The sequence below is a fragment of the Talpa occidentalis genome, unplaced genomic scaffold, assembly GCF_014898055.3.
Source record: "Talpa occidentalis isolate TD23 unplaced genomic scaffold, MPIMG_talOcc4v2.1 talOcc4.14, whole genome shotgun sequence".
NCBI classification, from domain to species: Eukaryota; Metazoa; Chordata; class Mammalia; order Eulipotyphla; family Talpidae; genus Talpa; species Talpa occidentalis.
Genome location: NW_023601433.1, coordinates 70,927,255 through 70,944,425, shown reverse-complemented (window position 1 = coordinate 70,944,425; position 17,171 = coordinate 70,927,255). Strand labels below are relative to the sequence as shown.

General features: G+C 40.8%; 1 protein-coding gene across 15 annotated transcripts in view; it reads left to right on the top strand.

Annotated features, from left to right (window-relative positions):
- The first annotated feature begins 3,029 nt into the window (after positions 1–3,029).
- Positions 3,030–17,171, top strand: part of ABI1 (abl interactor 1) — a 71,211-nt gene continuing 57,069 nt past the window's right edge. For 10 of the 15 annotated variants that reach the window (XM_037510745.2, XM_037510739.2, XM_037510742.2 and 7 more), the window contains exon 1: positions 3,098–3,307. In XM_037510745.2, the coding sequence (XP_037366642.1) occupies positions 3,191–3,307 (117 nt within the window). In that variant the 5' untranslated portion in view covers positions 3,098–3,190. Of the gene's footprint in view, positions 3,308–17,171 lie in introns of all 15 variants that reach the window. The other 5 variants (XM_037510741.2, XM_054695183.1, XM_037510740.2 and 2 more) reach the window with 4 other exon arrangements.

The window sequence follows — 17,171 nt, the reverse complement described above, 5'->3', positions numbered from 1 at the left end:
GATCCCAAGCCAGGGATGTGACCCACATGGTGAGGCAGACCTCTCCTGTCTCTCCTGCTGCTCCCCTCTGCAGTGTATTTCGGTAGATCCCCCTGTTCTGTTACCCACTCTGTCTCTGGTGAATCCTCTCACCCCTTCACCTCTGGCTTACACCCCAGCTCTTGTATGCATAAATAAATAAATCTTTTGAAAAAATAAATTGTTTCTATGAACTTAATATGTAAAATCATTTTTTCAAGAGATTGACAGATAAACACTAAGTTCATGCTAGTGATTGATGCAGTAGGTGGAGGAACTGCTGTGGTGCATAAAAGATCTACATTTTTGCCTGAATATTTCCTCTCTTTAAAAAGCAAACCTGAGGCTTCCCTGGTGGCGCAAAGAGCTAAGTCTCAGCACTATGAAGCAATAGGCAGCTACTGAAGCACAAGTTCGGTTGTTGGCCAGCGAGCTAACCCATATTGAGCAGCAGACCTCTGCTCCCTGCTCTGTCTCTGGTGAATCCTCTCACCACTCCCAACCCCCGCATCTCTGGCCTGCACCACAGCTCTTGTATGTATAAATAAATATTAAAAAAACTTTTTTTTTTAGTTTAATACTCAATACAAATTCATGGTAAAAACATGTTTATGGGGCCTCCCCGGTGGCGCAGCGGTTGAGCACTGGGTTGTGACGATGCCCCCAGCCTCTGCAGCGCCGGTTCGATCCCCGGCTGCTTCTGGGCCACCGGAGGCGGGTCCCACGTGGCGCGCAGACCTCTCCTGCCGCCCGCTGCTCCCCTCAGCAGTGTACTTCGGTCCTTCTGCCTGCTCTGCTCCCCGCTCTGGCTTTGGTGAATTCTCTCACCCTCCCGCGCTTCTGACTGTACCCAGTGCTTGTATAAATAAATAAAAATAAATCTTTAAAAAAAAACATGTTTATGATATAGTCATATTTGCTTAATTTTATGGAAGGAAGGGAAAATGGTTATCAAATTGTGGGTGATGAGTCAATAGTGGGTTGTAAAATCAATTTGAAGTTCCTTAGTAGCATTAAATAAAATGATAAAATGAAATAGAATAGGAACTATGATATTAAGTAGTTTTGTGAAACGTATCCTAGTATTTATATGTTTACCTACATATCTGTACTGGGTCATGTTGTATAATGTTATTTCTTATTTCGAATTGTATCAAAAAATACTGAGATGCCTCCCCGGTGGTGCTTGGTGCAGTGGGTTCAGCGCAGCGCTGTGAGGCTGTCCGCAGCCTCTGCAGTGCTGTTTGATTCCTGGCGGGCCAGGGAGAGTCCCACATGGCGCAGCAGACCTCTCCTGTCTCACCCGCTGCTCCCCTCAGCAGTGTATTTCAGTCAGTCTGCCTGTTCTGCTACCAGCTCTGTCTCTGGTGAATCCTCTCACCCTCCCGCGCCTCTGGCCTGTACCCCAGCTCTTGTATAAGAATAAATAAATCTTTAAAAAAAAATACTGAGAGCTCATGGCTCTGTGGTGTCGTGTTGTATTTCCACAAACCCCATTTATTTTTATTTTTTAAAGATTTATTTACTTATGCATATAAGAACTGGGGTACAGGCCAGAGGTGTGGGGGAGATGAGGATTCAGCAGATACAGAATGGGGAACAGAACAGGCAGATTGACTGAAATACACTGTTGAGACGAGCTGCGGGCAAGACAGGAGAGGTCTGCTGCTCCGTGTGGGTTAGCTCCCTGGGCAGGGATTGAACTTGTTCTGAAGTGGCTGGCGATAGCTTCATAGTGCTGAGACTTAACCCCTTGCGTCACCATGGAGGTCCTAGGTTGTTTTTTTTTTTTAAATGTGAAGGGAGCATATTCAACTCTATTACCTTAAAGATATAAAGGATAACTTCTTTGAGTGGGCTTTATATGAATCCTTATATTTAAACAGATAGTGTTAGTTGTTATGCTTCTTAGAAAAGAAAACTGATATTAAAGTCAGAGGACTTTACTGTTATTATATTCAGTGCCCTTAGCTAAACTCCTTAATTGTCTAAGCTTAAACTTGTTTGGTCAAGATAGAAACGAATTTTTATCTTTTTAAATTTTAAAATTTTATTTTTTAATTAAATTTTATTTTTCTATTCCCCATACAATTGCAACCCCCTTATTTTGACCCCAATCCCTCCCCTCCCCACCCCCCACCTCCCATAGAGTGTCTCTGATTCATAGTTTTTTGTTGATTTTGATTTTCACTTTCTTATAGTTATTCATTTTCCTGGTCCCTTATTTAAGTTTTCTAGATTCCTGCTATGAGTGAGACCATCCGGTATTTTTCTTTTTCTTTCTGGCTTATTTCACTGAGCATGATCCCTTCCAGCGCCATCCATTTTAGATGGAGCTAAAATTTTATTTTTTAAAAAAAATATTTATTTATTTATGCATACAACAACTGGGGTACAGGCCAGAGATGCGGGGTTGGGGGTGGTGGGGGGACTCACCAGAGACAGAGTGGGGAGCAGAACAGGCAGACTGACTAAAGTACACTGCTGAGGGGAGCAGTGGGCAAGGCAGGAGAGGTCTGCTGTGCCCTGTGAGCCAGCTCCCTGGTCAGGGATCGAACTCGCGCTGCAGAGGCTGTGGATTGCTTCATAGCGCGGTGCTTAACCCCTTGCGCCACCAGGAACGCCCTCCCGTTTTGATCTTTATCACAATCGACATCTCTGATTCACTGTCATTTCCCTAACTTTCGCCAAGTTTCACTGCCTTCTGGAGAAACCGGTTTTATTACTCTGTGGCGCCATCTCTCGGAGCTGTCAGCAAACGCCAGACTTCAACCAAACCTCGTTCCAACACTTCCTTACCCTCTCGGTCGTTTCCAACGCTACCTGGACGCATGCGCTGTTGATGAGTCACCCAGCCCGCGAGAGACCACATTTCCCAGAATTCCCTGCCAAAGGAAAAAAAAAAAAAATCCCGCGGGGCGGGACGGGAATGGTGGCGCTGCCAAACCAGCCATGAATCCTCGCGAGAGGGAACGAGACTAAGGTGGCTGCGCGCCGCGGGTGGAGGTGGGCGGAGGGAGTGCAGAGGAAGGGGCGGGGGCGCCGTCCCACAATACCAGGCGGGAGGGCGGGTAGGCGATTTGTATCCGGGCTGAGAGGTGCTCCGAGCCGCCGCGGCTCCCGCTGCCTCTGTCTCTTTAACGCGAGAGGAAGCGATGCAGAGGGGTGGAAAATGGCAGAGCTGCAGATGTTACTAGAGGAGGAGATCCCGTCTGGCAAGCGGGCGCTGATAGAGAGTTACCAGAACCTGACCCGGGTCGCGGACTACTGTGAGAACAACTACATACAGGTGAGCGCGCGGCGCGGGGCGGGCGCGGGCGGGCGGGCGGGCGGTCGGGGCCGCGGACCCGGCGCCGGCCGCGCGAGTGACCAGCCCCCTGGGCGGGGTGGGGACCTGCCCTGCCCTGGGCGGCCGCCTCCGTCCCGAACCCCGAACCCCGACCCCGGCCGCGGGCGGGCAGGGACCGGGCGGCGGGGCTGAGGGAGTCGGGCTGCGGTACAGGAAGTGGCTGTGGGGGTTGAAGCCGCGGAGGGAGAGACAGAAAAATGGGCGAGGGAACCGGGGAGCCCGCAGCCGCCGGCGCCCCCTGGCCGCCCGCCTCCCCGCGGGCTCGCCCCCCCCACCCCGGGCCGCGCGGCCCCCCAACAGCCTCCCGCCCGCCGCCGCTGACCCGGGGGCGCGCCCCGCGGCTCCCCACCCGGAGTGGGGTCTGGGGCCGGCGGAGGAAAGGGCAGGGAGGAGGCGCTGGGAGGAGCAGCTGAAGGGAGAGGAAAAGCGGGGTGGGGGCGATTATGTCAGTTCAACCCAGAGGGTGTGTCTTTTATTTATTTATTTTTTAAAAATTTGTCATGAGTCACATTACACAGACCTCCCCGAGGAGAGGAGGAAGCGGGTGGGGAGTGAGGGAGGGCGCAGAGGAGAAGAGAAGTTAATCTTCCAATTCTTCTAATTGAAGGTTTGTCAGGCTGCCTGCCTGTCCATTTTCAAATCGGGGTCCCCTCTCACCCCCCCCCCATCATTTTCAGTTCCGCCCCACTGTGATGTTGACAGAAATTATTTGGGCTATCATTATTATAAAACACAATTGTTGTCGGCTACTTGGGGAAAAAATGTCTTAAATCCGCTGTCTTGCCCAAAAGTTCTTGAAGTGTTAGCTTCCTAAGTAACTTAAAATAGAATGGTGTAATCACCGGTTGCTTATTTTCTGAGGTTTCTCTGCAACCGAAGTAATTGTAGAGAACGTGGATCCAGCGAGATTACGGAACATATTTCGGGTCAGAACGAGAACGCAAAATGTTTACTGTAAATTTATTAGATAATTCTAGGGGCCGTATCTGTGACAGATTTTTGTTTGCTTTTATTTCAGTGATTGAAAGTGATTATGTTGTGGGAGTTTCTTTGCAGATCTTTAACTGCATAAGCCAACAGTTTGCTATAGAAGCAAATAAAGTAGCAGAGTCCTCTGTAGCAATGTAATGGCACCAGAAACTCCCTGGCTAGTGGAAGGCATGTCCAAAAGGTGCTTTGAAAGGTTTAGAGTATTGCAGTTTTAGAAGTTTTTATAGATATGCCTCCCATGTAATTATCATTTTTAAGAACCAATAGTTTCTGTGTTGGCAAATGCTTTTCCTCCTCTTTATTTTTAGAAGGGGATACTGTTTTCAGAATGTTTTGAATATTTCTCAATTTCCATATTAGTAACATTGTATCTTCAGTAGCACTACTAGGAATTTATCTCATACTTTTTTTTTCAAGCTTTTACTTTAGGAATTCTACTGATAAGTAAACTTGTTGAATTGAACGCTTGCCATAGCTACTGTATTCCTTGTTTCTGCAAACTTTGTATTTGACCTTTTAAAACTACTTTAATAGATAGTAGAAATGTAGCTGTAGTTTTCAAACAGGAAATAGATTTTATAGCTTATTGGTGTTAAAACTAAAGTTCATTCAAGTTAACATGAAAAGCCTTAAATTGAGGTGAATCTCAGTTTGCTGAAAGTTTTAAAGATTTTGAAAGTGTGAGGGAAAGCACAGGAACTTAAATTTAAATTGCCCCCATTCCAAAAAATTCATTGCTTTGTAGAAGTAGGCAGATCAGTACTTCATAAAGAAGTGACTTCTTTTTGTTTTGTCTGTTGGGAAATCTAACAAATATATGGTGTGGTAACTGCTACGTGTTGGCAAATGCAAACGTGTTTTGACCTGTCTGTTGACTATTTCTTTTTTCAGGTAGTTGGGTGCTGTAAGGTTTTTTTTTTTTTTTCTTCCCCTTTGACCCCTTTCATTTTCTCCTCCTTCCCTCCCACCTCCAGTCATGTAACTTTGCAGCACTTCTAATCACCAGTAATATCCCTGATTCTGACATGTTATTTCTTACGTGATCTCTTACTTTAAACATGCTAGTGCCATGGTGCCAAGATCTATCCATGTCAGTGGGTCCAAGTTTATTTGGTGGCCCTAAACTTGACTCCAGTGAGGTATTCTGATTTTACTTGGGGGTGGGAAGGTGGGAGTGGGAGATGAAATTCACCCATAGCAATGTTTATCTTGTAGTCTTTAAACTTTGGGCTGCATTATGCAAGCTACTAGCTGCCTTTTGAAGATGTACAGATAGGATCAGTGCTCAGATAGGCGCAGAAGATGATGAAGACTCTGTGGAAGGTGATGAAGTAGCTGACTGTGCTGTGCTCTACCTTTGATGCTGCAAGTGCAAATAATACTAGAAATACCCATTTGAATGTCTTTTGAGATTTTTCACTATTCTTTCTGTGAGTCTTACTGAGTTTTAACCAACTCTCTACATACTTTCGCAGAGAAAGTATGTGGCTACTTGTGTTGTGATAATTTTTTATACCCAAGGTGAATGAGTTAGTGATTTTTGAGAATTCAATTTTCATTTTGTTACTTTCCTACAGTTTGGAATTACAGTTTAGTTCAGCTGTACTAGCTGACAGGTTCTTTTGACTATAGTGCAATTAAGTGCTTGAGTACTTATTAGCTCTTTGGGCCCTAATGACTTTGTTAAATTGTATTATTAATAGTAAAACTTCTCAAAAGGGTATTCCACCTTGAAAGTGATTTTGAAATTGTTATGGGGAACTATTTAAAGTAGAGAGTGCTTTTTTTTTAAACCCACACATTTACTTTTTAAAGGTTTATTTATTTATGCATACAAGAACTGTAGTATAGGCAAGAGGTGCGGGAGGTGAGAGGATTCACCAGAGACAGAGTGGGGAGCAGAATAGGCAGATCCACCGAAATACATTGTTGAGGAGAGCAGCGAGACAGGAGAGGTCTGCTGCATCAGACCTCTCCAGGGTTAGCTCCCTGGCTGAGGATGGAACTCTGTGCTGCTGTGGGTGTGGACAGCTTCATAGTGCTGAGACTTAATCCCTTGCGCCACCAGGGAGGCCCCACACATTTCTTTAGACATAGAAATCTACCTCTCTATCCTGCTTTAGTTTCATTTTTTTCTGTTGGATTATTTCAAGAATAGTCACTCCTCAACTTGTACCCACTCATTCATCTGACTAATTTTCTTTGCTCTCCTTTAATGTCCATACTGCTTTTGCCTTTGGAAACTATTTTGGGAAATAAGAAGGGTAGCTAAATGAAAAGTGGTAGAAGCTGCTTCAAATTTCCCTGCATGCAGATTGTTAGGTTGACTAAGGATAGAAAAGTCTTCCATATATCCTAGCTAAACTTTTTAATTTAATTCAGTTTTTTTACCTGGAATTCCATCAACAGAAACTTTATATGAATTACCATGTATATTCTAACTGAGAATATAAAGATAATGCTGTTAATGGGCTACTTAATTTAGCTTGCTTTCCTCATCCCAGGACTTATTATTTGCTCATTTGATCATTGTGCACTTTTGGCATGGAATGCAGGTAATTTTTGAGCAAGAGCACTTTTTTTTTTTTTAAGATTTATTTATTTATGGATACAAGAGCTGGGGTACAGGTGTGGAGGTGAGAGGCTTCACCAGAGACAGAGTGGGGAATAGAACAGGCAGAGTGAACGAAATACACTGCTGAGGGGAGCAGCAGGTGAGTCAGGAGAGGTCTGCTGCGCCATGTGGGTAGCTCCTTGGCTGGAGATCGAACTCATGCTGTAGTGGCTGTGGATAGCTTCATAGGTTGCGTCTTAACCCCCTGCTCCACCAGGGAGGCCCCTTGAGCAAGAGCACTTTGGAGTAGGTAGAAGTAGGTAACATTTCTGGCACTGTACAATTTATCCCAGTCGATAAACTGTGTCACTTAATTATTATGATAATTGGATGCCTTTTTTTCTCTATCAGATGAGTAATCTGATGTTCAGAGGCATTAAATACCTAGCCTAATAAAGTTTCACATCTCATTTTAAATAGTGTCTGGAATCAGACCTAGATTTTCTGATTCTGTATCCTAAGATCTGAATACTGGATTGGGTACCTACTGTAAAACGGGATAAAAAGAATGTGCAAAGGGTAGTGGAAAAGGGAAGAGGGCAATAGAACTTTTTATTTATTGAGTACCTACTCTCATAGATTTTTCTGGTTGATTTCTATTATCTTTTATCAGAACTCAGAAAAGTTAAATAACTTTTGTTTGATCATGCAGTTAGTAATTGGCAGTTGGGATTTCCGACTTCCGCAGACTCCACAGGCTTTATTTTTTCTGTGTGCAGGAGTCTAGAATTCTGTTCTTTCCTGACACTGATGGCATCTAGAACTCAGATTCTTCCTCAGCATGTCTGGGAATCTAAACAATCCTTTTACCATTGGTTCTTCTGAGATGTAGGTTGTAAACGTGAAAACCAGGTGTGACTGTAACTTGGGGACTTGCCTGGGTTGCCAAGGGATGAGAGTTTTGGCACTTGAAGTGTTGAGTTATGGGAATCATAGGCTAGTTTTTCACTGAGTTCAGTGGGTCCTTTTCCTTTCTTTGCATCGCTCTCCTGTTCGTTCTGATTCAGCTTTGCAGTTATAAGAAAATTTGTAGAATAAGTTGAAATTAACAAAATGTCTTGAAATATTTTGGGTAGCTTTGATATTTCCACAAAGCTAAGTTCAGGTAAAGATGGTCAAAGTGATTGAGGATTAGGATGGCTTGGAAGTGGTTTAGAATTCTTTGACGCTTTGAAGTTTCAGTAAAGCGGGTTGGAAATCTGAATGAGTTAAATAGGACTTTAGTAATGTATTGTGTGGTGACTACAATTAAAAATATTGTATTACATATTTAAAAATTTCAGAGAGTAAATTTTAAAAGTTCTCACAAGGGAAAAAAAAGTTGCAACTGTGGTGACAGATGTTAACTAGACTTACTGTGGTGATCTTTTTGTAGTATATGCAGATATGGAGTCCATTATGTCCTATACCTGCAATGGATGTTTTATGTCATTTATATTGCAATAAAAAGAAAAACCAAACAGGGTTTTAGATAATTTTATGGATGATGTTCAATTGTTAGATTGACCCACGCCCTCTCATAACATGTTTGTTAGTTCTGTTGTCCAAACAGGATTTGACCTTGCATATTAGGTCTTATGAAAGTCTTTGTAAGGATGGAATGTAAGACCAGTTCTTACTAATAATACTCTCAAGAACATGGAGTATTCTTTAGGACTGTGTATCATTTGAAAGTTTCTATTAAAAAGAATTACTTCTTTTTTCTTTTTGTAACTTTAATACTAGTAAAAGCTTTAATATGTGATACCTTCATCTGTCCTGGTCTTTTTAGGTCCCTGGTTTTAATATGTGTTTCAGCAAGTTTTGGGGAAAGGATTTTTTAGAAAGCTGTTGAAATACCCCCGGAGGATAAGGACAGTTTTCTAATTCCTTCTACGTGCTTCTGTTTTCTCCAGTTGGTTCTGATTGCTGAAGAATGCTAATAATACTCCTTGTAGTGGAAAGAGGTATTTGTTGAATTGGAGGTGTGGTCTGTGGCCATTTAAATAGCACTATTTATCTTTGGTGCAATTATGTCCTAGGAACTACACATTTTATGAGTTAACAGATATGACTATATTAGCCAGAAAGGAAGCGTGCTCATATTGGAACAAGAGGTTGATTCAAACATTAGGAGACTATGTAGATTTAATTTTATAAGATCCATGAGAATGGTGTTGGTAAGGTTAAAAAAGTAAAGTAAAAGTAATAGCTCAATGCTAATTTGGAAATGTTAAAAAGTTTGGTGGGGGAGCTGTTTATTTTTCTAATGTCTTTTTCTGTTGATTGTAATTTTAATGATGTTATAGTCTGGTTTTTGGAAGAAAAAATAGTCAAACCTCAGACTATAAGTTTTCTAGACCTTAAAACTTAATGAGATTCTTGCCAACAAAAATAAGGATTTTTTTTTTAAAGAAAGTACAGCATTGAGAAGATAAGGCATGTGGAAAATGGCAACTATTGGATTTTGTTTTTAAAGAAAATAGCTCACCTGATCATTTCAACAGTAAACATTAATTCCTTAGAAAGGAGACTTAAGTTTTTTTAGTATTTCTTACCACTCTGTGTCAAGTCTAATAAGTTCAATTAAACTTGAATATACTAATTTTGAAAATTTCTCCAAAATAGGGTAATGAATTAATGTTTGTAAAGAAAATCTGAAAGTAAACTAAACAAAACAGCCTAAGGAAGATGGTGTTTTTGTTATCAAATGGATTCTGAGCTTGATAGGCATCTGTACTTACATTCAGTAAATGTTTGCAGAATTGCTTTTTACATCTACTAAAGAATATTAGTAGGATTATCTCAAGTATAGTTTAAAGTATAAGGAAACTAATTTTAAGTCTTATTTTACTAATTATTAGCATAGTAATTAAAACTTTTGGAAAATTTCAATCATCTGGAAATGGAAAGAGTAGAATAATATCATATCCAATATATTCATCATTGAACTTTAGTTAGTAGTCACTATCAACTCATGGTCATGCCCCTTTCCTGTCTCCCTACCATAATTTTATTTTTTAAAAATTTATTTATACATACAAGAACTGGGGTACAGGTCAGAGGTGTGGGGGGTGAGAGGATTCACCACAGACAGTGGATAGCAGAGCGGGCAGATCTACTGAAATACACTGCTGAGGGGAGCAGTGGGTGAGTCAGGAGAGGTCTGCTGCGCCATGTGGTTCGCTCCCTGACTGGGGATCCAACTCATGCTGCGGTGGCTGTGGTGAGCTTCATAGGTTGTGTCTTAACCCCTTGTGCCACCAGGCAGGCCCTCCTTACCATAATTGTGAAGCCTGTGTTTAACATATCATTTTGTCTATAAATATTTTCATGTGTATTTCTAAAATATAAGGGCTTTTAAAATCCATTCTATAGCTTCTGTAAATGGGGAAAAGAAAAAATGTTATTACAACTTTCTTGTGACAAAAAGAAGTAGAAAAAAAATATTTTTAAAGATTTATTTATTTATGCATACAAGGCATAAATATTATTTATGCATACAAGGCATAAATATTTATTTATGCATACAAGGCACAAATATTTATTTATGCATACAAGGCACAGGCCAGAGATGCTGGGGATGAGAGGATTCACAGAAGACAGAGTGGGGAACAGAACAGGTAGACTGACTGAAATACACTGCTGTTGGGAGCAGCTGGCAAATCAGGAGAGGTCTGCTCCCCCATGTGGGTCACCTCCCTGGCAGGGATCGAACTCTTGCTGCAGAGGCTGCAGATTGCTTCATAGTGCGGTGCTTAGCCCCTTGTGCCACCAGGGAGGCCGAAAGTTTTTTAAATAGTTAATATATTTTTAATTGACAGATTCTTTTATTAGTGAATTCTGCCATAGGTTGATTAAAATATAACTATTATTTGCTTCATAGTGGAATTTTTTTGAGGTATATTTCATATACTAGAAGGCTAACCATTGAAAAGTGTTCAGTTCAGTGGTATTTAGTATATTCACAGTTTTGTGCAGCCCTCACATTAATAGTTTCAAAATATATTTGTCACCCCTCAAAAAAAACAAAGCTGAAACCAAAACACCCATATACATCAGCTGTTTTGGCCCACACCCCAGCACCTGACATCCATTTGCTTTGTATTTCTATGAATTTACCTATTTTATGTTTCATATAAATGGAATTATACAATATGTGGCCTTTTATATCTGGCACCAAAAGGTAAAACTTATTTCAGAAAGGAAGAGTGCTGTTTAGAAAAGAAACAGAGAGGCAGAATACAGAAAATTGGGGTTGGGAAAGAGGATCTTTTTAGGGAAGGTCGTGACTCTTTGTGGTGGTTACCCTTGAGCCGAGACCTGGAAGGCAGATAGGGCATTTTCCTTGTGAAGGCCTAAGGAAAAGGGAAGCACAAAGCATCCCAGATGGGGAAAATCTTTGTAAGGATGATGTGGTTGGTAGGTAGGTAATGAGAAGGTAGGGCTGGTAGGAGAGAGATCAGAGAAGGGCCAGGTTGTGTAGGGCCTTGAAAGGAGGTTGAATTTTATCTAAGTGTGATGGGATTATCATTAGAGTACTTGATTTGACTTTTTAAACAGTTCAGACTGCTGAGTGGAAAACATATGATGGGAAAGTAAGAGCAGTTGCTCAGCAGGGATGGTATTGTAGTAGTCAGGCAGGAAACGACCATGGCTTATACTTTAAAAGTAGGCGGAATAAGGAATTGAGGACAGAGGTTGGATATTTTTAAAGCAGTAGGATTTATGTGGATTGGATGTGGATTATGAAGGAAAAATTGGAATCTAAGCTTGACTTCTGGTTTATATTTTGTTCTTAAGCACATCAGTGGATGGTAGCACATGGGAATGGGGGATATATCATGAGACCTATTGTACACATGTTAGGTATGAGATACCTGTTAGACAATCACATAGCTAGGCCAGAGACATCAGTGTTTATTGTCTTCAGATAACAGGTCAGCATGAATAAAAATGTCAATCACATGTTATTAAAAAATTCTAGTAGCTATCTTTTAAAATATATAAACTTTGAAATTAATTTTAGCAATACATTTTATTTAACCCAGTGTATCCCAAATATATTTCAGTAACCAGTCAATGTAGTTTATTGATGCAGAACTACTTTGCTTTTTTTTTTTTTTTTTGTGCTAACTCTTCAGAATCTGATCTATATTTTATTCTTAGAGCTCATACTAGTTGGGACATGGGTAGGGCTAATGGGTGGGCAGTCTTGTGATATCAAAGGCTAGTTGGATTGAAATACTTAAGTAAATTGCAAAGATAGAGGTTGGATGTTCATAATGAAATTTTTGAAATCTAGATTTTTGGAAATGGTGTAATTATTAGTGATGACCATGAGAATTTTTGCTTGTGGTGAAGAAAAAGTTCAGATCAGTTGAATAAGAGACAAGGGTTATAGGTGGGTTATCTGAGTAAATGTTGACATCACTGAGAATCATGATAGGAACAGTGGTGAACTAGTGAGCTAGATGCTAGAATTCTTAAGGAAGGAGAGAAGTGACAAGGATGTTTGTAGATAGCAATCATAGGTAGATTACGTCCTTAAAAGACCTCTTCTCTTGCCCACTAGATCCATTTGTACTCTCTTAAATATACCACTGGAATCGTGTATATTTCCTCAGTGGCATTCATTATATTTATTTGACGCTTGATGCTAGTCTGTAGGAAAGCAAGACCAAATTTGTTTTGTTTATTTCCATATTTTCATTATCTGCCTAGTGCCTGGCAAATGAACTCTCAAAAGTTTACATTTACTGTCCAAGTGTCGGAAGCTTGATTCTAGTCTTCATTCCATCACTAATTAGTTGTGTCTTAACTAGTCTTTAGCTTTCTCTTATCCTCTGTAAAGTGATGCACATGACATGGATTATGTCCAGAGTGACATTTATGATGGTTTTTATTTTTTATTTATTTATTTATATTTTTATTTTTTAAAGATTTATTTTTATTTATTTATACAAGCACTGGGTACAGTCAGAAGCGCGGGAAGGTGAGAGAATTCACCAGAGCCAGAGCGGGGAGCAGAGCAGGCAGAAGGACTGAAGTACACTGCTGAGGGGAGCAGCGGGCGGCAGGAGAGGTCTGCGAGCCATGTGGGTCCCTCCTCCGGTGGCCGGGGAGCAGCTGGGGATCAAACCGCTGCGCTGCAGAGGCTGTGGGCAGCTTCGCAACCCAGCGCTCAGCCACTGTGCTACCGGGGAGGCCCTTATGATGGTTTTTAGTAGATTTTGTTTCTGTGACTCCCAGTTCTACAATTCTGATGTTTTTCATTAAGAGTGTATTTCTAATTTATTCACTTTACTTAAAAGCATTTCCATTAAGATCTGGAACACGACAAGGATGTCTACTGTCACCACTGCTTTTCAGTATAATACTGGAAGTCCTAATTAGAGCAATAAGACAACAGAACGACATAACAGAATCCAAATAGGGAAGGAAGAAGTTAAACTATCACTATTTGCAGATGATATGATAATATACTTAGGGAATCCTAAAAACGCCACAGAAAAACTAATCAAACTAATCAATCAGTTTAGTAAAATAGCAGGATACAAAATCAACACACAAAAATCAGTAGCCTTCCTATACACAAACAATAAATCTGAGGAAGAAGAAATCAAGAAAACCATCCCTTTTATTATTGAAACAAAAAAAATAAAATACTTGGGAATAAACCTAACAAAAGAGGTAAAGGACCTATACAAAGAAAACTATAAACACTGTTAAAAGAAATAGAAGAAGACACAAAGAAGTGGAAAGACATCCCCTGCTCATGGATTGGAAGAATTAACATCATCAAAATGGCCATCCTACCAAAAGCAATTTACAGATTCAATGCTATTCCAATAAAAATTTCAATGACATTCTTCAAAGAAATAGAACAAATATTGATGAAATTCATATGGAACCACTGAAAACCCCGAATAGCCAAAGCTCTCCTGAAAAAAAGAAGGGAATGGAGGTATCTTACTCTCAGACTTCAAACTATATTACAAAGCCATAATATCAAAACTGCATGGTACTGGAACAAGAAGAGACGCATGGACCAATGGAACCAAATAGAAAATCCAGAAATAAACCCACAGAATAACTGATCTTTGACAAAGGAGCAAGAATATGCAATGGAGCAAAGAAAGTTTGTTCAATAAATGGTGCTGGGAAAACTGGGTCGCTACATGCATAGAAATGAAGCTTGACTACTACCTCACACCATGCACAAAAACCAACACAAAATGGATTAAAAAATAGACATGAGACCTGAAACCATAAAATACATAGAAGGAAATATCGGGGAAAACACTACATGACATACACCTCAGTAACATCTTTAAAGACACATCATCCAAAGCAGTGATAGTGAAGGTAAAGATAAACAGCTGGGACTACATCAAATTAAAGCACTTCTGTACAGGAAAAGAGACGGTAACCAAAACAAAGAGACACCCTACCGATTGGGAGAAAATTTTTGTACACAACACTAATGATAAAGGACTGATCACAAAAATCTACAAAGAGGTGATGAGACTTAACAAAAGCAAAGTAAATAATCCAGTCAAGAAATGGGCAGAAGAGCTAAAAAGAAACTTCTCCAAAGAGGAAATGCAGATGGCCAACAGGCATATGAAAAAATGTTCAACATCACTTGTAATCAAGTGATGCATAACTTGTAATCAAGAAATGCAAATTGAAACTATAATGAGATACCATCTTACACCAGTGAGAATGGCACATATTAAAAAAACTAGCAACAACAAGTACTGGCGAGGATGTGGAGAAAAAGGAACTCTCCTGCACTGTTGGTGGGAAGGCAAACTGGTCCAACCACTATGGAAAGCTGTGTGCAGATTCCTCAGCCTGCTAAAGATGGAGCTTCCATATGATCCAGCAATTCCACTCCTAGGTATTTACCCAAAGGACACAGAAACATTAATTCAAAAGGGCACCTGGGACCTCCCTTGGTGGTGCAAGAGGTTAAGACGCAACCTGTGAAGCTGTCTGCAGCCTCTGCAGCATGAGTTCGATCCCCCAACCGGCCAAGGAGGAACCCACATGGCGAAGCAGACCTTTTCTGCCTCCCCTGCTGCTCCCTTCAGCAGTGTATTTCAGTCAGTCTACCTGTTCTGTTCCCCACTCTATCTCTGGTGAATCCTCTCACCCCCCACATCTCTGGCCTGTGCCCCAGCTCTTGTATGCATAAATAAGTAAATCTTTAAAAAAAAAAAGCCAAAAGGGCACTTGCACCCCTACATTTATAGCAGCACTATTTACAATAGCTAAGTTATGGAAAGATCCCAAATGCCCAAAAATAGATGACTGGATCAAGAAGTGGTACATATACACAATGGAATATTACTCAGTAATCAAAAAAGATAAACTCATGCAATTTGCAGCAACATGGATGGAGCTGGTAGGGATCATGCTCAGCGAAATAAGCCAGAAAGAAAAATAAAAATACTGGATGGTCTCACTCATCGCAGGGATTTAGAACACCTAAATAAGAGACCAGGAAAAAACCTAATTATAATAAAAGTAAAAATCAAAATCAACAAGCAGCTATAAACTAGAGACAATATGGGTGGGGGGGGTGGGGCAGGGGAGGGAGTAGGTGGGAATTGTATGGGGATTATAAACAAGATGAAAGTGCATGCATTGTGCAAAAATGAAAAATGATGTAAAAAATGTATAAAATAAAAAAATATGAAAAATAAATTATTCATTTAAAAAAATCTGATTGCCTATAGCAATTCCTTCTGTTTTGTTGTTAGCAAAAGTTAATATTTATTTATAGAGGCATGTTTATTTATTTATTTATTTATTTGTTTGTTTGTTTTGTTTATACGTGCACTGGGTACAGTCAGAAGCGCGGGAGGGCGAGAGAATTCACCAGAGCCAGAGCGGGGAGCAGAGCAGGCAGAAGGACTGAAGTACACTGCTGAGGGGAGCAGCGGGCGGCAGGAGAGGTCTGCGCGCCATGTGGGACCCTCCTCAGGTGGCCGGGGAGCAGCTGGGGATCAAACCGCTGCGCTGCAGAGGTCGCTGGCAGCTTCGCAACCCAGCGCTCAACCGCTGCGCCACCGGGGAGGCCCAAAAGTTAATATTTAAATGTTTACTTTTTTGTAATTAAGATATAGAGACATTGAATAAATAGCCGGTTTAGGAAATTATTTAATTCAAATTATTATGAACACTATAATTCCTTCTAAACATTCTTAGTGATGTTTTTATTAAAGACAATTTTTTCTAAGTCTTACTGAAGAGAGAAAATAATAGGTGAGGATGTGTGAATTTAAAATATTTTGTCTTTATCTCCTGAGTAATTTTCAGCAAAATAGATCCAACAGCACTGACACATAAAGTCTCAGAACTCCTTTATACTATTAAAAACTACTGAGGACCAGAACCTCCCTGGTGGCGCAGGGCTTAAAAAGTCTCAGTGCTATGAAGCTATTGCCAGCCACTGGCTTGGGAGCTGACCCACATGGCACAGCAAGCCTCTCGTCTCACCCACATCTCCCCTCAGCAGTGTATTTCAGTACATCTGCCTGTTCTGCTCCCCACTTTGTCTCTGGTGAATCCCTCACTCCTCCCTCCCCCATACCTCTACCATACACCCCAGTTCTTGTATGCATAAATAAATAAAAATAATATCTTTAAAAATAAAAAGTACTGAGGACCCCAGAGAACTTTTCTTTTAGTGGGTCATACCTACCAGTATTTACTGTTTCGAAAATTAAAACATGGGCCTCCCTGGTAGCGCAGCGGGTTGAGCGCAGCGCTGAAAAGCTGTCCACAGCCTCTGCAGCACAGGTTTGATTCCCAGCTGGCCAGGGAGATATCCACATGGCACAGCAGACCTCTCCTGTCTTGCCTGCTGCTCCCCTCAGTAGTGTATTTCAGTCAGTCTGCCTGTTCTGCTGCCTGCTCTGTCTCTGGTGAGTCCTCTCAACCCCCGCATCTATGGCCTGTACCCTAGTTCTTGTATAAATAAAAATAAATCTTTAATTAAAAAGTTAAAACAAGTTTAACTCATTTATTCATTTAAAACAATATGTAGTGGGATTTATTTTTGTTAACATCGTCTGTTTTCTGAGAAATAACCTTAACTTTCCAAAACAAAAGAAGTTTAATGGGAAATGTGTCATTGTTTTATATTATTGCAAATCTTTTTAGTGACTGGTTAATGGAAGACAATTCTTCTACCTACTTCTGCATTCA